Raw genomic sequence first — 23,159 nt, 5'->3', positions numbered from 1 at the left:
CGACCTGCTTTGCAGCGCTGGCTGTCTCCTGAGTGCTCCACCCTCTGACTCTGCTTCTGCTTTTCGACTCGCTGCCCGGCCCCGCTGCAGAGCCACCCAGTCGAGCCCCAGCCCGCTGCCCAGGGAGGATCAGTGCACTACCTGCCACCAGCCCGTTTAGCTGGTGAAACCACAGTTTTTTTCTTTTTTTTTTCTTCTACCTTCGTCTGAGGAATCGATCTCCTTGAGGTGCTGCCGAATTGCAGGTAAGTTTGTTTCTAACTCGTCGCCACTGTTGAATCCGTGTGTTAATGGAGACACGGAATGCAGGAGTTGATTTAACAAGTGTTTACTGAACAAAGTCTGGAGGTGAACTAACTATACAAGACGCTATACAGGCTTATATACCCGAGTGGTCACTACCGGTACTACAGTACACAGGGGCTTCAAAAAAACATAGTTCCTCTTAAAGGTACATACACTACAATTAGGCTTCTGTATTTCAGTCTGACGTTGCCTCCTGTTCAGTAAAGTACCTGTTAAACTGTTCTCCCGAAGTCCGTGTATTATTGAGGCGCGGACTTTACAAGAACGTCATCATAGAGGTCATAGGGTGAAAGGTTGTACAGGGTCTGCGGGACACTGACATTTGTGGATATGACAATGTCTTTGATTTCTACAATGATAATCGCATATTTTTGCTCTAGCAATGATTTTTATTTTCATCAGATTCAATATTGTACTCACCATGAACCATAGGGGAGAGTTTTCAACTTCATCGCCTTTGTGGTAATCTGGTGGAGCGATTTCAATGGGATGAAAATCGAGCGGGTTCTACAACGGGGTGCCAATCTGCCCTGCCTGGTTACCACCCAGTTAAAAATGACCCCTATAGTGTTGTTCACTGTTCTAAGAACAACATGTATTTACAATTCCATGTGTTCATGCTATGCCATTTCCTTTTAACAGAAAGACTACGGATCCCCCAGAGTCATTTGTGTTTCTGGCCTCCACGTAAGTGAAAACATATTCTTTGTGGGGCCAGGAGGAGCAGGGAGGTGCTCTTCGGAGCGCCACAAGGAAAGTCGCAGCCTCTCCTTCCCCAAAATTGCTGCCACCACCACCCTCTCACCCCCAACTTCCCTCCTACGAGACCCTTCTGAGATTCCCTCCCTACCGCTTACGCTACAGCCCTTGGCCAGGCAAGGACCACCTGATCTTCCACTACAGGCCGCCGCACTACACCCTCTTGCGAAGCGAACTGGAATTCTGCAATTTCTGGACTTTCTCCCCCAACTCCGCTCTCCTTTCTACTTTGGTATCAGCTGCAAATGATACTATTTTGCATTGAGTTCCTGAATCCATGTCACTGATGTAAATTAGTAACAGTAATGGCCCCAATACTGAGCTCTGAAGCATTCCAGCCAATACTTCCCCTTACTCCGACATAACCCGTCTAACGAGTACCTATTATTTTCTTCCCATCAGTCAATTTCTTATTCTTTCCCAAAATTTACCCTGGATGCCCACAGCCTTTGAGCTTAAACCGTATCTTAACAGTGTCAGCTGTGGGTCAGTTGATAGCACACTCGCTTCTGAGTCAGAAGGTTGTGGGTTCACGTCCCACTCCAGACACTCCAATGCAGTGCTGAGGGAGTGCTGCACTGTTGGAGGTGCTAAATGTCAGATGAAGCATTAAACTGAGGCCCTGACTGACCTTTCAAGTAGAAGTAAAAGATCTCATGGCACTATTATCCCTGGTGTCCTGGCCAATAGTTATCCCTCAACCAACATAACAAAAACAGATTATCTGGTCATTATCACATTGCTGCTTGTGGGACCTTGCTGTGTGCAAATTGGCTACCACATTACAACAATGACTCCACTTCAAAAGTACTTAATTGGCTGTAAAGAGCTTTGAGATACCTGGTGGTCGTGAAAGGCGCTATATAAATGAAAGTTTTTCTTTTTAAACAGAGTGTTTTATTTGGGAATTTGGAAAGAGTGGGAATTCGGAGAAGAGGGGGAAGGAGTTGTTGCTTTTTGCCTACACTACTTGTAGCGCTTTATATTACAGGTAGATATATAATTTCAGTACCCTTAACTTAATCTAGATCAAGTAAGTAGTCAAGAAACTACACTGTAAACTAAGTTACTAATTACAAATTTAATTACATTTAATTAAATAAAACAAGGTCATATAGGGATGGCAGTGCAGGTGGTGTGCCCTAACTGCAGCATGTGGGAATTTGTGGAGAGCACTGTGATCCCGGACAACCACGTTTGCAGTAAGTGCCTGCATCTTGAGGAACTTCTGCTCAGAGTTTTTGAGCTGGAGTCTGAGGTGCAGGCATTGAGGGGCATCAGGGATGGGGAGAATTACTAGACACTTTGATCCAGGAGGCAGTCATACCCCTGAGGTTAGGTTAGTGGTCAGGGACAGGAGGGTGTGGCTGTAACTCAGGCAGGTAAGGGGACACCAGTGCAGTGCTGGAGGAGCCTCAGCCTTTGCCCTTGTCCAACAGGTATGAGGTTCTTGCTGCCTATGTGGATGAGGGAAAAGCCTGCAGGATGGATGAGCAAGCTGACCATGGCACCATGGTATAGGAGGCCTTTCAAGTTGGGGGAGTGAAAGTGAATGTAGTAGTGATAGGGGACAGTATAGTCAGGGGGATAGATACTGCAGCTGCAACCAAGAGTTCCAAAGGCTGTGTTGCCTGCCCGGTGCCAGGGTTAAAGACATCTCCTCGTGACTGGTGGAGAACTTGAAGTGGGAAGGGGAGGATCCAGTTGTTGTGGTCCATGTAGGAACCAATGACATAGGTAGAACTAGGAATGAGGTTCTGCTGGAGGAGTTTGAGGAGCTAGGATCCAAATTAAAAAGCAGAACCTGAAAAGGTAATAATCTCTGGATTGTTACCTGAGCCACACGCAAATTGGCATAGGGACAAACAGATTAGAGGTTTAAATGTGTGGCTCAAAGGAGTGGTGTGGGAGGAAGGGGTTTCAGTTCATGGGGCACTGGCACCAGTACTGGGGAAAGAGGGAGCTGTTCCGTTGGGACGGGCTCCACTTAAACTGGGCTGGGACCAGTGCCCTGGCGAACCGAATAACTATAGCAGTAGACAGGGCTTTGAACTAATGAAGGGGGAGTGGGAGGATTCAGGAAAGAGTAAATTTAAAAGCAGCGAGAGAAATGTCAAGGCTCTAGAGCAGAGTAGACTTGGGGTAAAAATAAGCACAGTGGGTCAGGAAGAGACAGAGAGAGTAACAAAGGTAATAAGGCATCAGTGACTAAGGTGACATCAGGGAAAATTAGAAATAAGTCAAAGCTAAAGGCACTATATCTGAATGCGCGAAGCATTCGTAACAAAATAGATGAATTAATAGCACAGATAGAAATGAATAGGTTTGATCTAATAGCCATTACAGAGATGTGGTATGTGGTTGCAATGTGACCAATGTTGGAATCTAAATATTCCAGGATACTTAACTTTTAGAAGAGATAGGCAAAATGGAAAAGGAGGAGGGGTAGCCCTGATGGTAAAGGATGGGATAAAGACAGTAGAGAGAAAAGATCTTAGCTCCGAAAATCAAGAAGTAGAATCAGTTTGGGCAGAGCTAAGAAACAGCAAAGGACAGAAAACATTGGTGGGAGTTGTTTATAGGCCCCCAAACAGTAGTTGTAATGTAGGGCAGAGTATAAATCAGGAAATTAGAGGCGCATGTAACAAGGTTAATACAATAATTATGGGGACTTTAATCTACATATAGACTGGGCAAACCAAATATGCAGTAATAGTGTGGAGGACGAATTCATGAAATGTATGCAAGATAGTTTCCTAGATCAGTATGTTGAGGAACCAACTAGCAAACAGACTATTTTAGATCTAGTATTGTGCAACGAGAAAGGGTTAATTAATAACCTTGTAGTAAAGGGGCCTTTAGGAAAGAGTGACTATAATATGATAGAATTTTATATTGAGTTTGAAAGTGATTTCGTTAAATCCGAAACTAGGGTCTTAATTCTAAACAAAGCAAACTATGTAGGTATGAGAGGCGAGTTGGCTAAGGTAGATTAGGAAACTACATTAAAAGATATGATGGTAGACAAGTAATGGCTAGCATTTAAAGAATGAATATATAATTTACAACAAATATACATTCCTTTAAGGCACAAATGCCCCACAGGAAAAGTGGTCCAACTGTGGCTAACAAGAGAAGTTAAAGATAGTATTGCATCAAAGGAAGAGGCTTATAGTGTTTCCAAAAAGAATAGTAAGCCTGAGGATTGGGAGGATTCTAGAATTCAGCAAATGAGGACCAAGAAATTGATTAAGAAAGGGAAAATAGAATATGAGAGTAAATTAGCGAGAGACATAAAAACAGACTGTAAAATCTTCTGTAGGTATGTAAAAAGGAAAAGATTAGCCAAAGTAAATGTAGGTCCATTACAGGCTGAGACAGGAGAAATTATAATTGGGAATAAGGAAGTGGCAGAGTAATTAAACAAATACTTTGGGTGCAAAATTCGGTTACGCCCCGTTTGGGGACGGTAACCAAGTTAAGGCTGGACATTTAGCGCCCAGTGCGGAAGTACCACCCCAGCCGCTAATTTCGGCTTACCACCCTGCACAGGAAATGGAGCGCAATCTTGGTGCTCCACTTCCTGTTGGGGTGGTAACGGAGGTGATGTTGGGGTGAGATCGGCAGTGCTCCTCATTTCAATGCCCCTCCCTTCAGTTAAAGGGGAGGGCCATTATGTACTCTGCAGGGCCTCCAATGGCCCACACTAGGCCACCAGGGTGGCATTGTGCCACCGCCACAGCCCGGCACCGAGACGCAGTGCTGGGCTGCACGATGGCGGCCAGGACCATGCCACAGCCCACCACGGAGGGCTGACCTGGAGGTCAGCCAAAAAAAGAAAATGGCGGCGCAGGTCGCGGCCACACCTCCCCCCAGAGGCACTAACGACAGGTGCAAAAGAGCCGAATTTCTAGCCCTTTGTGTCTATCTTCATGGAAGATGACGTAAAAAACTTTCCGGAAATAGTGGAGAATCAAGGGTCTATCAAGATTGAGGAACTGAAAGAAATTAGTATTAGTAAAGAAATAGTATTGGAGAAATTATTGGGACTGAAAACTGATAAATCCCCTGGACCTGATGGCCTACATCCTAGGGTTGCTGTAGAGATAGTGGATGCATTGGTTCTCATTTTCCAAAATTCCATAGATTCTAGAATGGTTCCCGTGGATCAGAGGGCAGCAAATGTAACCCCACTATTTAAGAAAGGAGGGAAAGAGAAAATGGGGAACTGCAGACCAGTTAGCCTGACATCAGTAGTAGGGAAAATGCTAGAATCTATTATTAAGGACGAGGTAACAGGGCACTTAGAAAATAATAATAGGATTGGGCAGAGTCAACACAGAGTTATGAAACAGAAATCATGTTTGATGAATCTGTTGGAGTTTTTTGAGGTTGTAACTAGCAGGATAGATAAGGGGGAACCAGTGGATGTGGTGTATTTGGACTTTCAGAAGGCATTCGATAAGGTGTCACACAAGAGGTTATTGAACAAAATTAGGGCTCATGGGATTAGGGGTAATATACTAGAATGGATTGAGGATTGGTTAATGGACAGAAAACGGAGAATAGGAATAAACGTGTCATTTTCTGGTTGGCAGGCTGTAACAAGTGGGGTACCGCAAGGTGCTTGGGCCTCAGCTATTCACAATCTATATCAATGATTTGGATGAGGGGACCAAATGTAATACAGGTAGACTACCCTTTATCCGGACTTCCGAAAACCGAAACCCTCTAAAAACCGAAGGTTTTTTCGTTCAGCGTAAATCGTGCGTACGAACGAAAAAACCTTCGGTTTTTAGAGGGTTCCGGTTTCGGAAGTTCGGATAAAGGGTAAGTCATGCGCACGACCCCCCGCCGACCCCCCCGCGGACCCCGCCGGCCCCGACAACCGCCGACCCCGCCAGCCCCGACAACCGCCGACCCCCCCGCGGACCCCGCCAGCCCCGACAACCGCCGACCCCCCCGCGGACCCCGCCGGCCCCGACAACCGCTGACCCCGCCAGCCCCGACAACCGCCGACACCCCCCGCGGACCCCGCCGGCCCCGACAACCGCTGATCCCCCCCGCCGACCCCGCCGGCCCCGACAACCGCCGACCCCGCCAGCCCCGACAACCGCCGATCCGCCCGCGGACCCCGCCGGCCCCGACAACCGCCGACCCCGCCAGCCGCCGACCCCCCCGCGGACCCCGCCGGCCCCGACAACCGCCGATCCCCCCCGCCGGCCCCGACAACCGCCGACCCCGGCAGCCCCGACAACCGCCGACCCCCCCGCGGACCCCGCCGGCCCCGACAACCGCCGACCCCCCCGCGTACCCCGCCGGCCCCGACCCCGACTGACTTACGCTGAGCGTCAGCGTAAGTCGTGCGCACGACCCCCCGCGGATCCCCGCCGAACCCCCCGCGGACCCCCGCCGACCCACCTTCCGAAATCCGAAATTCTCCTTTATCCGAAACTCGGCTGGTCCCGAGGTTTTCGGATAAAGGATAGTCTACCTGTATATCCAAGTTTGCTGATGATACAAAGCTGAGTGGGAATGTAAGTTGTGAGGACGATGCAAAGAGGCTTGAAGGGGATATAGACAAGCTAAGTGAGTGGGCAAGAACATGGCAAATGGAATATGCGATGGAGAAATGTGAAGTTATCCACTTTGGCAGGAAAAATAGAAAAGCAGAGTATTTTTTAAATGGTGAGAGATTGGGAAATGTTGGTGTTCAGAGGGACCTGGGTGTCCTTATACATGAATCACTGAAAGTTAACATGAAGGGACAGCAAGCAATTAGGAAAGCAAATGGTATGTTGGCCTTTATTACAAGAGGAATTGAATATAAGAGTAAAGGACCTCAAACCCGGCACTAAGTTCATGGTCTACAGAGCAGCAGTGATACCCGCCCTGCTGTATGCCTCAGAGGCATGGACCATGTACAGCAGGCACCTCAAAGCACTGGAGAGGTACCACCAACGCTGCCTCCGCAAGATCCTGCAAATCCATTGGCAGGATAGGCACACCAACATCAGTGTTCTTGCTCAGGCCAACATCCCCAGCATCGAAGCTTTAACCACGCTCGATCAGCTCCGATGGACGGGTCACATTGTCCGCATGCCCGATACAAGACTCCCAAAACAAGTGCTCTACTCGGAGCTCTGGCACGGCAAGAGAGCCCCAGGTGGGCAGAGGAAACGCTTCAAGGACACCCTCAAAGCCTCCTTGAAAAAGTGTAACATCCCCACCGACACCTGGGAATCCCTGGCCCAAGACCGCACAAAGTGGAGGAGAGGCATCCGGGAAGGCGTCGAACACCTCGAATCTCTTTGCCGGGAGCAAGCGGAAGCCAAGCGCAAGGAGCACACGTCAACCCAAGCACCCCACCATCCCACCCCTTCAACCACCGTCTGCCCCACCTGTGACAGAGACTGTAGGTCCCGCATTGGACTCATCAGTCACCTGCGAGCTCATTTTTAATGTAGAAGCAAGTCATCCTCGGTTCCAAGGGACTGCCAAGAAGAAAAAGGAAAGACATCTTACTGCAATTACATAGGGCCCTGGTGAGACCACACCTGGAGTATTGTGTACAGTTTTGGTCTCCTTACTTAAGGAAGGATATACTTGCATAGAGGGCGTGCAACAAAGGTTCACCAGACTGATTCCTGGGATCGGGGGATTGTCCTTTGAGGAGAGATTGAGTAAATTGGGCCTATACTCTCTAGAGTTTAGAAGAATGAGAGGTGATCTAATTGAAACACACAAAATCCTTACAGGGCTTGACAGGGTAGAAGCAGAGAGGATGTTTCCCCTGGCTGGGGAGTCGAGAACCAGGGGTCACAGTCTCAGAATAAGGGGTCGGCCATTTAGGATTGAGATGAGGAGAAATTCCTTCACTCGAGGGTGGTGACTCTTTGGAATTCTCTACCCCAGAGGGCTGTGGACGCTCAGTCGTTGAGTATATTCAAGACAAATAGATTTTTGGATATTAAGGGAAGCAAGGGATATGGGGATAGGGCAGGAAAGTGGAGTTGAGGTAGATCAACCATGATCTTATTGAATGGTGGAGCAAGCTCGAAGGGCCAAATGGCCTACTCCTGCTCCTATTTCTTATGTTCTTATATCCTTCCATATGGAACTTTGCCAAATGCCTTTTGGAAATCCAGGTACACTGTGTTGTAGGGTTTTCCACTTGGCATATCATTTCCTCAGAAACTTTGAAGAGGTTGGTCAGGTAGTATCCTCTGCTTCTGAAGCCACGCTCTCTGCTATTTATTAGGTTATTGTTGTACAAATAATCCTCAAGTTTATTCCTGACACTCAGCTCTATTATTTTACACAGAATTGAAGTAATCGTATTTCAAGACTGTGGATTCCCACAATTTTATTAATTGTTATTTTGCTAAACAACAGTCATTTGCTCCATTAACATTAGCACCATGACAATAGGGCAAAAACAAAGTCAGTTAAAATGGATCAGTCTGATTTCAAAGCATGTGGTTAGTTATATTCTGAGGCATGCGGCAGTTGATGACTGCTGTGTGTGGTAATTCCTTCAGGGGTAAAACAGGTTTGTCTAATCCTTCAACAAAGTATGTGAGAAACATTCAGTAAATTGATTAAAGGAATTAAAGGAGCTGCACCATCATGAGATATTTCTCTTTATCTTATTTCATGTTTTCTTTTCTCTTTATCAGCCTCTGTGGCCCACACAACATAAAGTTGCAGGAAGCCCTTTTACTCAATGTAAATGCCTTTGACTGTCACCGTATGGTCTGTCAACTGCAGCACTCCTGAAAATAATAGGGAAAATTTTAACTTCACCCGTCCGACCGGTGTGGGTTAGAAACCCACTCGGGTCAGTTTCCCGCTGAGCGAGGCAAGTTAAAATGATCCCTAAATTGTCTGAACCTCATAGAATGACTAGCAACGGGGTTAATTTTCAGGTAACCCACCCGGTGAGAATGGGACGGTTTCGGGTCGAGCGCCTGTTTTGCACCTGCTCGATTTTATGCGGAGAGTAAAATCGAGCGGTGTGTAAAATGGGCGTCTGGCTCAAAGTCAGCCTGTTCCCACTGGGCAGCATAGGTTAAAATTACCCTCACCATTTCTCAGGATCTTGTGTTCTGTTGCCAGAGCAGCCAACTTCCCCTATGGCCTGCTCAGTGCACTGAGCTATGCAGCGGGGCAGCACACATGCATCGTGATGCAGAATCATGTCATGATGCAAACACACTGACAAACAGCACTGGCTCAACATCAATTTCTAGCCCCACCATGATATTTCTGGACCTACCAAATCCATTAAAAAAAATTTACAGGGGGAGTTTAGATAAAAAGAATTTATTATACTGTTTATATTGTCAATTGACATCATTTTCCGGTAGGCTTGTCAGAGCCTGATTCACATGTTTAGGACCTTAATATGGAGGAATCCTGGGTACATTATACTGCATGACTTACTCTATCAGGAGTTTAAAATTTAAGCTGTTTTGATAAAGTCAGATATACTGCAACAAAAACTGCTCTTTGTTTCTCAAATTAATATAATAAAATGAAACTTGGGGAGTTAATATATCAATATATGTCCTTCGATATATATCAATATACATCAACCCAAGCACCCCACCCACCCGCCCCTTCAACCACCGTCTGCCCCACCTGTGACAGAGACTGTAGGTCCCGCATTGGACTAATCAGTCACCTACAAACTCATTTTTAATATGGAAGCAAGTCATCCTCGGCTCCGAGGGACTGCCTAAGAAGAAGATATGTCCTTCAGAAATAAATACTTGGGGGTTACACTGATGGACAATCGCACCTTCTGGTGTGGTACTGAGCCATTAAGGCCAGAAGGTCCCAGGTTCAATATCTGGCCTGTGTTGAGTTTGTTGACTTCAGCCACAACAGAAGCTGGACAGCTATGATTAGCTTTAGTATCCCTGGATTAGGAAGTGGGGAATATCAGCCACACATAATTGCTAATCAATGCCCCTCCTGGAAAGTATAGGGTATATTGGGTCAAGTAGCACCCATTTTTCAGGTGCTACATGGCCTCCTAAGCGCCCTAAAATGGTGGGCAGGAAGTGTGCGTACGCTTCCGACCAGAAGTGCACCGCCCGCCATATTGGGTAAGGACAAACAAGAGACATCCTTTACCCATGCCTGAAGCAGGCGTTCGGCCAGCTGAAAATGCAAATAAGGGGCCTAACGCCTGCTTCAGGTCCCTGCTGCAACTTTGGTTTGACCTGAAGGCTGCCTCAGGGAAAAGCAACTTTAAAAAAAAATGGTAAGTACTTACCACAATCACCGCCACTCCTGGTCCTGTGCGTCCCTCAATCTCCCACTTTGGCCTCAACAACCAGAACCCCCAATCTTTATCCCTGACATCAATTCCGTGCCCCCAATCCACTTACCTGATGCTGCTTCCTCCCACAGTGCTGTCTTCATAATTATGAGGTCCGAGACCCAATATCGGGGCTCCACGGGCCTCACCATTATGCGTGGCGGAATATGCGGGCACTCTGAATTTAACCCCCTAGGTATCAGATTAAGACAACGTTAGGCTCGACTGTGATGCCCCCAATGTTAAATAGCCTGAAACACACACCATTTAGGCTCACACATGAAGGTAATGGAGAGTTGCAAATACTAATGGAACCAAGAGTCACCAGTTTAAAAGAGATAGAGAAATGCGGGGGGTGGGGGGGTGGGGGGAAACAATGAGACATATCAACAGAATAACAGAGTAACGCAGATTACATACTTTGTTGCTAGAATCATCTTTTTCCTTGGCATCTGTTCTTTGGGCTCAAGATGCTGTCGGGCTAGTTGCTCCCCCACTGCTTTGGCAGGAAACTCTGTCTCACACGTATAGCCAAAATCCCGGGCCAAGTGGAGGGCCTCGCCTTATGGGGAGAAGAGAAATTACTTTTAACTCTAAAAGGCAAAAGTATTTGGAGAATGTTGGAACTGTATTAACTGTGGTTGTTGACTAGAACATTCATTTTCATGTGATAAAAGTGCTGAATTAGGCACTGTTACAAGACCTCGAGTGGTAAATAAATAAAATGGCTCCCAACTTGAGCATCTAATGATAGTGGAAACATTCACAACTATATTGTAGTGCGCATGGATACACATTCCACTGTGTGGTTACTACATGGCTCTGTATGAATATAAATCCCATTGTACATTGTTCCATAATCCTCTGATTAATAGGTAGCCTCTATACTCAGCTGAAATACTTGGCAAATTCACAACATTGATTTCGCCTACCAGGCATGACTAATATTCGAAGTCTAGTTCCGTCACTTGGTATGCTGTGCTTGCTTCAGTCAGGCCACTAGATGGCACACTTTGTGGTGGCATGGTGCTTCATCTTTTAAGGAAGGGCAGGAGGGAGGGGGAATGTACAAAAGCCCCACACCCTCTGCAGAAATGCACCTCCCTGTTGTCTGTTCATGGCGCTGAATTGACAACAGTCATGGAGAATTCTGCAGGGCAGACTAGCCTATTCTGCAGGTCGAAGAAGAAGGTGTGGCAGCAGTGGTGGAACCTAAAGCGATACAAATCCCATAAAGAGATAGATTATTACAGATGAACCTGCACTGAAAAAACCCAAGAAAAACATCAGTATCAGCAGTAAGGAGGCAGCAAAGAACGTTAAAACATTTATAAAAACACAAGAATAATTTCACTGAATGTTAGCAAAATGAGTCAATAACTTGAGATCCAGTTAGACTGCAGGTTTTTTTTATGGATGTACAGTGATCATGAAATCACACAGATGGAAAGCAAGAGTAGATGTGGTGTATTTGGATTTTCAGAAGGCCTTCGATAAGGTCCCACAGAAGAGGTTGGTGAACAAAATTAGGGCACATGGAATTGGGGGTAATATACTTGAGAACGTTAAAACATTAAAAAAAACACAAGAATAATTTCACTGAATGTTAGCAAAATGTGTCAATAACTTGAGATCCAGTTAGACTGCAGGTTTCTTTTATGGATGTACAGTGATCATGAAATCACATTGAGAATTGGTTAACAGACAGAAAACAAAGAGTAGGGATAAACGGGTCTTTTCCAGGATGGCAGGCTGTGACTAGTGGGGTACCACAAGGATTGGTGCTTGGGCCCCAGCTATTCACAATCTATATCAATGATTTGGATGAGGGGACTAAATGTAACATTTCCAAATTTGCTGATGACACAAAGCTAGGTGGCAGTCAGTTGCGAAGAGGCTGTGAAAAGGCTTCAAGGGGATCTCGACGGGCTCAGTGAGTGGGCGAGAACATGACAGATGGAATATAATGTGGATAAATGTGAAGTTATCCACTTTGGTAGAAAAAACAGAAAGGCAGAGTGTTTCCTAAATGGTGAAAGATTGGGGAATGCAGATGCTCAAAGGGACCTGGGTGTCCTTGTACATGAGTCACTGAAAGTGAATGTGCAGGTGCAGCAAGCCATTAGGAAGGCAAATGGTATGCTGGCCTTCATTACAAGAGGATTTGAGTACAGGAGTAAAGAAATCTTACTCCAATTATATAAGGCCTTGGTGAGACCACACCTGGAGTACTGTGTACAATGTTGGTCTCCTTACCTAAGGAAGGATATACTTGCCATAGATGGAGTGCAACGAAGGTTCATGAGATTGATTCCTGGGATGGCGGGACTGTCGTATGAGAAGAGATTGAGTAAACTAGGCCTGTATTCTCTTGAATTCAGAAGAATGAGAGGGGATCTCATTGAAGCATACAAAATTATTACAGGGCTTGATAGGGTGGATGCTGGGAGAATGTTTCCCTTGGCTGGGGAGTCTAGAACCAGGGGCCACAGCCTCAGGATAAAGTGTAGGCCATTCAGGACTGAGATGAGAAGAAATTTCTTCACACAGAGGGTGGTGAATCTTTGGAATTCTCTACCCCAGAAAGCTGTGGAGGCTCAGTCATTGGGTATATTCAAAACAGAAGGCGATAGATTTCTGACTAGTAAGGGCATCAAGGGATATGGCGATAGGGCTGGTGAATGGAGTTGAGGCAGAAGATCAGCCATGATCTCATTGAATGGCGAAGCAGGCTTGAAGGGCCGAATGGCCTACTCCTGCTCCTATTTCTTATGTTCTTATGAAATTGCTATACTGAGGATACATCAGATTTAACAAGAGCTGCATGGCCACTTGAGGAGGTAACTTGCATCACCTAAGCTTCACACTAAGTGCAATTGGTCTCGAGCAATTGTTATAAAGTCTTCAGGTGGCCTTTTGAACATTTTAATCTTTTCCTCCACTTTTCTTTCTCATTTTCTCCCTTCCCAACCCGCTCCACCCCCTCCCCTCCGAAAACTGTTGATTTCTTGTTAGAGTAAAGTTTGACAGTGTTGGTTGATGAATCAGCAGCTAGAGGACTTAAAAATTATCACCAAAAGAAAGAAAAAGAACTTGCATTTATATAACCCCTTTCACATCCTCAGGGCACCCTGAAGCGTTTTGCAGCCAATGAATTACTTTTGAAATGTAGTCACTGTTTTGTGTGTAGGCAAACACAGCTGCAAATTTGCACACAGTAAGGTCCCACAATCAACGATTAGATAATTGACCAGGTAATCTGTTTCTGGTAGTGTTGGTTAAGGGACAAATGTTGGTCAGGACACTGGACAAACTCCCCTTCTCTTCAAATAGTGACATGGAATCTTTTACATCCTGAGGGTCTGATTTAATGTCTCATCTGAATGAAGGCATCTCCCACAATGCAACTTCCACACAGCACTGCATTGAACTGTCAGCCTGGATTGTGGGATTGGAGCTTAAACCCACAACCTTCTGACGCAGAGGTGAGAATGCTACCACTGAACCAAGCTGACTCTAGAGAACAACGAACAAAGAAAGACATTCCTGGAACTCGCTGCCAACGAGGTTGGTGGAAGCAGAGACTGTTGGATCCGTGGTTCAGTGGATAAAGAATTACACGGATGCTGTGCATAAACAAACAACCGGTCTTTACTGGAGGAGGGTCATCTCTAGACTGGAGTACAGAGGCATGCGCACAGCTTATATACCGGAGTGGTTACTGCCGGTACTACAGTATACAGGAGCTGTAAAAAGTAGTTCTGACTTAAAGCACATACACTACAATTCCTCCCTTTTTAGATTAATACCCCCTTAATATTCAAATAACAATTACATTTTTACATGTACATTCAATAACAAAAAGTCCATTTATAGATTCATTCTTTGGGGCGGCTTCCTGACCCTTTCGGGATAGCGCCTTTCCAGAGGTTCTTGTTCTTGGTGCAGAGGCGATTCTGACCCCTTTTCATCGGGTAGTTCATCGGGTTCCACTGCTACTGGGTCTGAAGTAGATGCTACCGGTATGTCGGGTTCATCCCCAGGTACTCGAGACATGGGGTTGACGCCTTCCTGTGACGCTAAGATCTGATCGACGTGGTGTCTCACAATGTTCTCCCCGACATCCACTGTGTACATTAATGGCCACTGCCTTGTAGATATCGTTCCAGGTTGCCACTTCTCTGTTCGATAGTCACGGGCCAAGACTGGTTGCCCTACATTGAAGCTCCTTGTCGGCTTCTCGTTGATGTGCTGGAATTGTTTGTCCTCAACATTTCTTCGCACATTTGGTCTGAGCAAGTCCAGACGAGATCTCAACCTTCGGTTAAAGAACATCATGGCCGGGGTCTGGTTGGTAACTGCATGTGTCGCGTTTCGGTAGGCTAATAAGAAATTGTCCATCTTATGCTGTAGTGGAATTTCCTCATCGCACATGGCCTTTATCGCCTTCTTAAAGGTTTGTACGAACCTCTCAGCCAATCCATTGGTGGCTGGATGATACGGGGCGGATGTGTAATGCCTTACCCCATTCCTTTTCATGAATTTTTGGAACTCGTCGGACACAAACTGTGGTCCATTATCAGAGCAGATCTGCTCTGGCAAACCGTTTCTGGCAAATATGGCCCGTAGGACTGCAATCGTTTTCTCTGTAGTGGTTGAAGACATCTTTATCACCTCAGGCCACTTTGAATGAGCATCCACTGCTATTAAGAACATTGAGTCCGTGAATGGACCAGCGAAATCAATATGCGCCCGTTGCCATGGAGAGGAGGGCCACTCCCATGGGTGTAGAGGGGCATGTGGTGGTGCATTTTGGACCTTCTGGCATCCTAAGCAGCTCTTAGTTAGGTCTTCGATTTGTTGATCGATTCCCGGCCACCACAGATAAGCCCTAGCAAGGCTTTTCATTTTCACTCCCCCCAGATGACCTTCATGTAGCTCCTTTAGCACTCTCTCCCTTAACTTGGGTGCAATCACCACTCTGAATCCACACATCACTGTCCCCTGGCATACTGACAGCTGTTCTCTACTGGATGAGAATGCTGGCAACAGTGAGTCGCCATGTGTTGGCCATCCACTCACCGTCAATTCATATACCCATGACAGCATCGGATCATTGCGGGTCTCCTTCTCTATATCCGCGTTTGTTACTGGCAATCGTTCAATTATCGACAAATAAAATATCTCGATAGGGTCCACTGCTGGTGCTTCCTCCACCGTAGGCAGTGGCAGGTGCGATAGCCCATCAGCGTTCCCATGCTGTTTCGTGCCTTTATATTCTATTTCATATTGATTCACCCCTAGAAACAGAGACCATCTTTGTAACTGCTGTGCAGTCATTACTGGCACGCCCTTCTTAGGATTAAAGATGGAGACAAGTGGTTGGTGGTCAGTCAGCAAGGTGAACTTCTGCCCATGCAGATAATGGTTGAATTTTTTTACTCCCCATACTAGGCTGAGGGCCTCCCTGTCAATCTGGGCGTAGTTGCGCTCGGCTGAGGTTAGTGACCGAGACGCAAAGGCCACTGGCCTCTCCAACCCGTCTGGGAATTTGTGCGACAGCACCGCTCCAATGCCGTAGGGTGATGCATCACATGCCAAACAAATTGGTAGTGCTGGGTTGAAATGGGCCAACACCTCTTTTGATGTGATCAATTCTTTACACTTCTGGAAAGCTCATCTACGTTCGTCATCCCACTCCCATGGTACCCCTGTTTGCAGTAGGGTGTTCAGCGGGTGTAGTACCGTAGACAAATTTGGTAAGAACTTGTGGTAATAGTTTACCAGCCCGAGGAACGACCTCAGTTGTGACACATTTTCCGGTGCTGGAGCCTTGACTACTGCCTCAATCTTGTCAGGGGACTTATGTAACCCATCTTCATCAATGACGTGGCCGCAATACGAGATCTGTTTCTGGAAAAACTCGCACTTGTGGCGATTAGCTCGTAGCCCATATTCCTTTAATCTGGCGAGCACCTTCTCCAAGTTAGCGAGGTGATCACCGTCATTTTCGCCCGTGACCAAGATGTCGTCCAAATAACACTGGGTCCCTGGAATCCCTTGCAGGACCTGATCCATCGCCCTTTGCCAGATAGCCGGAGCCGAGGCTACTCCAAACACCAGCCAGTTGTATTGATAGAGACCTTTATGGGTGTTGATCGTAAGGTAATGTTTCAAAGCTTCTTCTACCTCCATTTGCAAGTACGCCTGGGCTAGATCAATTTTGGCGAAGCGTTTACCACCAGATAGCGAGGCAAAAATATCCTCAATTCGTGGAAGCTGATATTGCACCGTGTGAAGGACTGGGTTCACTGTCACCTTAAAATCCCCACAGATGCGGACCTTCTTTGGTTCCCCAGGCGTATTACTCAACGACCTCTTCATTACAGGGACGATGGGCATAGCCCACTCGCTCCAGTCCACTTTGGACAGTACTCCTGAACGCTCCAACACTTCCAGCTCTGCTTCAACCGCTGGTCTGATCGCATAAGGCACTGGTCTGGCCTTCAGAAACTTTGGGCTTGCATTATCCTCTATTTTAATTGTTCCTGTTATTCCTTTTAGTGTTCCTAGTCCCTCCTGGAACACTTCTTTTGCGTCAGTTAGCATTTTTGACAGTCGTCCAGGTGTGACGTCGTCATCCTTTTTGGCATCCTCCTTCAGTGCCTGTATGGAATGCCAATCTAAATGTATCTTCCGGATCCACTCACGTCCTAGCAGTGGTGGTCCTCCATTTGGCAATACATATATATCCATTTTAGGTATTTCCTGACCTTTATATGTCACTTTCACCCTTATTTTTCCTTTGGGGTAGACTTTTTGCCCCGTATACGTCTTCAAGACAATCTCTGTAGCTTTCAAGGGTACGTGTGAAAATAGCCGCTTGTAGTCTCTGATTTATGACTGTTAGAGCTGACCCTGTGTCCAATTCCATTTCCACTTGGACTCCGTCTATCTTGAGTGTAACCCAGATAGTCTGGTGATCCTCTATTTCGGTTACATTATGTAGTTTCAGACAACCCAGCTCCTTGCTTCCGGAGTCTGTGTCACTTTTCTGTTCGTCTGAACCACTGTCCATCACCTGGTGTACCTTTTTGTACTTCTCCTGTGGAGATTTCTTACTGTTGGTTTTCTTCCCAGACCTGCAGACTCTTGCTATGTGTCCTGCTTTCCCACACTGTCTGCACACTTGGTCCTTGAACCAACAATCTTTCTGGTCATGTGTTGTTCTGCCGCAGCGATAGCACTTCCCTGTTCCATAGGTCATTTCGTTGGTGCCGTATTCTTGCGGTCTCCGTTGTATCTCTGCAGCGCCCCTTGCGGCTGCTTCGTGTGATACTGCCATATTGAAAGCTTTGTCCAGCGTAAGGTCCTTTTCTGATAGAAGCCATTTCTGGGTTCCTTCACTTTGTAGCCCACACACAAACTTGTCCCTTAACGTGTTTGCTAGTCCCGCTCCAAACTGGCAGTATTTCGATAGCTTGCGCAGTTCCGTTAAGTACTCAGCATTGCTTTCGTCTTTGTGTTGGTTCCTTTTATGGAACTTAAATCATTCTGCTATCAGCAGCGGTGTGGGCTTAAGTGGTCCTGTAGGATTTCTACTATGCTTCCAAAATCCTTGTTTACCAGCTTCTCTGGGGTTATTTGATTTTGCAGTAACCCATAAGTTTTTGCACCCATGGAATTTAACAGAACCAGTGCTTTATTAGCATCTGGCACTTCATTCGCCCTGCAGTACACCTCAATACGTTCCACATATGTCGCCCAATCTTCAACTTCATTGTTGAACGTAGAGATACTGCCACTCTTCGGCATCCTTGGTTGTGCGTTAACTATCCCCAATGGCACCTCCCGCGCTTCCCCTTCTTCTCCGCTGGCACAAAATGGCGTCTCCCGCGCTTTCCTTCCTTCCCGCGCTCGCCCATCTTCTCCGCTGTGGCTTCACAAAATGGCGTCTCCCGCGCTCTTCCTTCTTCTCCGCGGCTCAATGGCACCTCCCGCGCTCTCCCTACTTCTCCGTGGCTCAGTGGCGTCTCCCCTTGCTTCGCCCCGCGGACCCTGATCAGCCCGTGATCCCTGGCTGTGCTCTGCGCGTTCTTCTCTTGATATTTGTCGACGCCGCTCAGTCTAGAACCCGGCTGTTTCTTACCCTCTCCCTCTCCGGTTTGCAGTATTTTTCCTCGATGCCGCTCGGTGATCAATCCCCGGCTGCGCCCTGCTCTCTTCACCCTCTTTCTTACCCCGTCGACGCTGCCTGGCTCTCTCTCTCTGCCGTCGGTCGGCTCCAGCCGCCGCTGCTCGGGAAGGGTCTGCTCTGGACCTGTCATCAGTCTCTTACTGCTCGTTGTGGCTGGGGAACCAAGCCCGGCTCTCCACAGCCTCCCCAGCGAAGTTGGATCTCTGCCTGACTGCTAGGCGGTTGCTCGCAGTCGACGCCCGTGTTCCTGGACACGACTATTTTTGTTTTTTTTGTTTTTTGTTTAATGTTGCAGGTAGATTCGCATCAACACTCGTCGCCACTGTTGGATCCGTGGTTCAGTGGATAAAGAATTACACGGATGCTGTACATAAACAAACAATCGGTCTTTACTGGAGGAGGGCCATCTCTAGACTGGAGTACAGAGGCATGCGCACAGCTTATATACCGGTGTGGTTACTGCCGGTACTACAGTATACAGGAGCTGTAAAAAGTAGTTCTGACTTAAAGCACATACACTACAGAGACGATCAATGATTTAGAAAGGAAATTGGATAGGCAGTTGAGGGAAATAAACTTGCAGGGCTACAGGGTTATAGCAGGGCAATGGGACTGACTATATTGTTCTACAGATAATCTGTTTCTGGTGGTGTTGGTTAAGGGACAAATGTTGGTCAGGGCACTGGACGAACTCCCCTTCTCGATGGGCCGAATGGCCTCCTTCTGTGCCGTAATGACTATGGGGCGATTTTGCCAGCCCTGGAGAGGCGGGTATGGAGGCGGGACTGCCAGGAAATGGCAGAAACTGAGAGCGGGTACCAAACCCACCCCCAACCGCCTCCGTGCCATCTTCCCAGGAGGCGGGTCCCCGACTCGCGCTGGGACCCGTCTCCTCGAGGCAGGAAGGGGATTACAGCCACTTAACTGACTGTTAACAGGTAGTTAACAGAGAGTTAAGAGCATTATCCCCATTTTTCTAACACAAGTGCAGGCTTCCCGACGTCGGAAAACCCCGCCAGGGTCAGCGAGGCGAGCAGTGGGTCTGCGGGGGTCAGAAGGTTCGAAAAGTCCACTGTGGAGGTGAGTGATGGGTGAAAGTGTGGAGAGGTAAATATGTGAGGTGTGTGAAAAGTCTTAGAAAAAGTTTCATTACCTTTGTTTCTTCCTGCAGGCTTCAATCGTTGGAGATCCAGAGGCTCCGGCATCTCCGTGGCAGAGATGACAGAATGGCTGTTGTATTCTCCGATGCAACAGCCATCTGATTTCTGCTCAGAAAATAGGTTTGATGAGTCTTGAGTACATAAACTCATCAAGTAACAGAGAATGTCAGTGTTTGACAGCTTCTCAAAGCTGTCAAACACTGACAATTCATCTGTCAAAAATTTTTGACAGATGAAACGTCATACGTAGACATTCTCTGTCACTGACTTTCCCTTAATTGGCCTGCTAAGCCCGCTGGGCAGGTTTAACAAGGTCAATCAAGGGAAAATAGCATGGGTTGGCCGGACGTCGATGAAGGCGGGACTAAAACCCGACAAGCAGCAGTCCCGCCTCCAAAACGGCCCCATTGGCAAAATCACCGCCTGTGACTCTATGACATTGGGAGCAGTTAGGAGAATTTTATTTATGCAGCAGGTTTTATAGGATGTAGAATGTCTTATCAAGAAACAATGGTGAAAGCAGAATCCATAATAGCTTTTAAAAGGGAAGTGGTTAAATACTTTAAAAAAAAGAAAAAGAAAGAAGGAAACAACTTGCATTTAGCATTATGATGATAGCACCTTCCACGGCCTCAGGAAGCCCCAAAGCACCCAACAAAGTACTTTTGAAGTTTAGTCACTGTGGTAATGTAGGAAGCATGGCAGCCAATTGGTGCACAGCAAGGTTCCACAAACAGCAATGAGATAATGACCAGAAAATCTGTTTTAGTGATGTTGGTTGAGGGATAAATATTGGCCGGGATATCGGGGAGATTTCCCTGCTCTTCTTCTAAATAATGTCATGAGAAAAAGGCATTTGGAAAGGGCAGCGGAATGGAACTACGTAGAAAGGGTGGAGGAATGGAATAGGTCTTTCAGCAGGTAGGATGGGCTGATTGATCGCCTTGTGTTTTCTAAGATTCTATGGTCACTCTTTGTTGTCTCATCCAAGTAACCATATTTTTGGTGCGAGCTATATAACAGTGGGGACATCAAAGCCAAACCCAATTTTGTCCTTATCCAACGGCCACATATTTACTTCAGGAGGGATCATTGGATAGCAGTCAGGAGCAGGAACTCTTTATCCTGGAGCACTGTGTTTAATTGTAACACCCGACCACCACCCTGGCTAGAAAGCAATTAACTCAGAACAGACCAGATATTGAATTTGGGATCTTCCTGTTCTATGCAACTCAGTTACTCGGAGCTTAAAGCCACTGAGCCTTTGGGAGAACTAAACTTTTTAATGTAAGCAAAGAAACTGACTGCCCTGTGAGCTCTCCTCTAACATTAAAATTTAACTGGGATTTAGACCCTGAGGGTAGCTGTTGATTTTGTGCGATAGTGTCAAACGGTTGATAGCGAGTCGGCAGCCCGGCTTTACATTTTTCCTGATTTTTATTTCCATTGACGTCAACCCATTCTTAGATTTTTCTCTGTAGATGTTGATATTATTCAGTGTAAGTCAAAGGTCTACCCCTGAGACTGAAGCTCTGGGCGTGTATGAAAGTACACATGGACAGAGTTCTGCTTCACCTGACCTGAGAATGATGCGGAGCTGGCAGTATATTACGATGCTCCAGCGGCAACAATTACTCCTCCCCATCATAGTGGTCCTGAAATTAAAATGCTAAAAACAATCCTGAAGTGCAACAAGATCATTCAGCTTGGTAACTGGTAATACTCAGCTGCCTCCAGTATTGACATATTATCCTACAAGTTACTCAGCCTGAAGTAAATGTCTGAATTTCAGTCCGATTTTAGCAAAATGGTTTAATCTTGTTGCCCCAAGGATGAGACCAAGTCAAACTACAGCATTTAGTCCCTTGACTGGCTTAGAATCATTCTTTGGAGCCAGTTTTTAACTAATCCAGGGGTGATTTAAATTAGTATCGATCAAAACTGCTTCCAAAATAGGAGGATGCAGAAAGCAGAGAAACAGGTAGGAGATTTATTTAAATTTAAAAAAAAATAGAATGGGGTGCTTAATAATAAATAATGTAAAAGGAAAGTTAAAATAATAAGTATGGGAGAAAAACTGATTAGGGAAAAGGGAAAATTGAGGAAAAAGTGAAAGGAAGCAGAACAGAATTAAAAGCGGAGTCGAGACTGGTAGGAAACAGTCCTGACCTCAGCAGCGTAAAGAAATTTTAACTCCCAGTCCTCATCTGCATGCCCCGGCCAGTTTCCCACCCAAAATTGGCAGGAAGTGGCAGCTGACCGGCAAGTGGGAGTGCAATTTCGGGCAGCAGGAGGCCACTGCCGGGGATCAAAGGAACAGCTCCAAATCCTCTTCCTGTTATTTGGACCTGACGGGAAAGCCATAACACCTAATACAAAAGCAAAACACTAGGAATGCTGGAAATCTGAAATAAAAACAGAAACTGTCCAGGGCCCCAAACACTCCTTCCAGGTGAAACAGCGATTTACTTGTACTTCTTGCAATTTAGTGTACACTGTATTCGCTGCTCACGATCTGGTCTCCTCTACATTGGGGAGACCAAATGCAGATTGGGTGACCGCTTTGCAGAACACCTCCATTCAGTCCGTAAGCATAACTCCAAGCTTCCGGTCGCCTATCACTAATTCTCCACTCTGACTCCCACTCTGACCTCTCCATCCTCAGCCTCTTACACTGTTCCAACAAAGCTCAAAATAAGCTCGAGGAAGAGCACTTCATCTTTTGATGAGGCACTTTACAGCCTTCTGTTCTTAACATAGAGTTCAACAAATTCAGACTATAACCTCGGACCCTTCTTTTTTTCCTCTTTCTTTCTCTCACATGGCAGCTGTTGATGATTCTGCCAGTGTCATTTACACCTCATCTAGAGTTGTCTTTTGTTTCTTAACTTGTCCCATTACCATCTCCTTTTGTCTTGCACCATCTCCCTTTTGTCTTTTAATCTCTCCTGCCTTCCACCCTATCACAGACCGTCCCTTTTGTTCTTTCCTCCGCTCCACCCCCCTTTCCCTGCCCCTACACTTGCTTAAATATCTGTTACATCTCTAACTTTTCCCAGTTCTGATGAAGTGTCATCAACCTGAAACGTTGGCCACGATTTTTTCATTGCAGGCGAGTTGGGTGCGGGTCAGGTGGTTTCCGGCTTCCAGTCTACCCCCAACTGCATCTGGCCCACAGACGTGATTTTGCGTTGATTGATCTTGTTAAGCCCGCCCTTTTTCTTAAAGGGACCATGCACAATTTTTTTTTTGACAGCTGATTTCTCAGTGTTTGACAGCATTGAGATGCTGAAAGCACTGACAATCACTGTACAAAGGTGACCCAGGCTCTCCAATGACTCCCTCCATAGGCTGTAATAGATGGCAGCTGCAGGTGAGGTGACAGAAGCGATCTGTCACTGGTGAATGA

General features: G+C 46.5%; 1 protein-coding gene across 1 annotated transcript in view; it reads right to left on the bottom strand.

The window, feature by feature from the left end:
- Positions 1–23,159, bottom strand: part of tfap2d (transcription factor AP-2 delta (activating enhancer binding protein 2 delta)) — a 117,868-nt gene that overhangs the window by 45,158 nt on the left and 49,551 nt on the right. The window contains exon 5 of the mRNA XM_085997490.1: positions 10,814–10,955. Coding sequence (XP_085853616.1) covers positions 10,814–10,955 — 142 coding nt within the window. The remainder of the gene's footprint in view (positions 1–10,813; positions 10,956–23,159) is intronic.

The sequence above is a fragment of the Somniosus microcephalus genome, chromosome 9 (assembly GCF_052327205.1).
Source record: "Somniosus microcephalus isolate GS21.2 chromosome 9, FLI_Smic_1.0, whole genome shotgun sequence".
In the NCBI taxonomy this organism is placed as follows: domain Eukaryota; kingdom Metazoa; phylum Chordata; class Chondrichthyes; order Squaliformes; family Somniosidae; genus Somniosus; species Somniosus microcephalus.
This window is presented reverse-complemented; position numbering and strand designations above follow the sequence as displayed.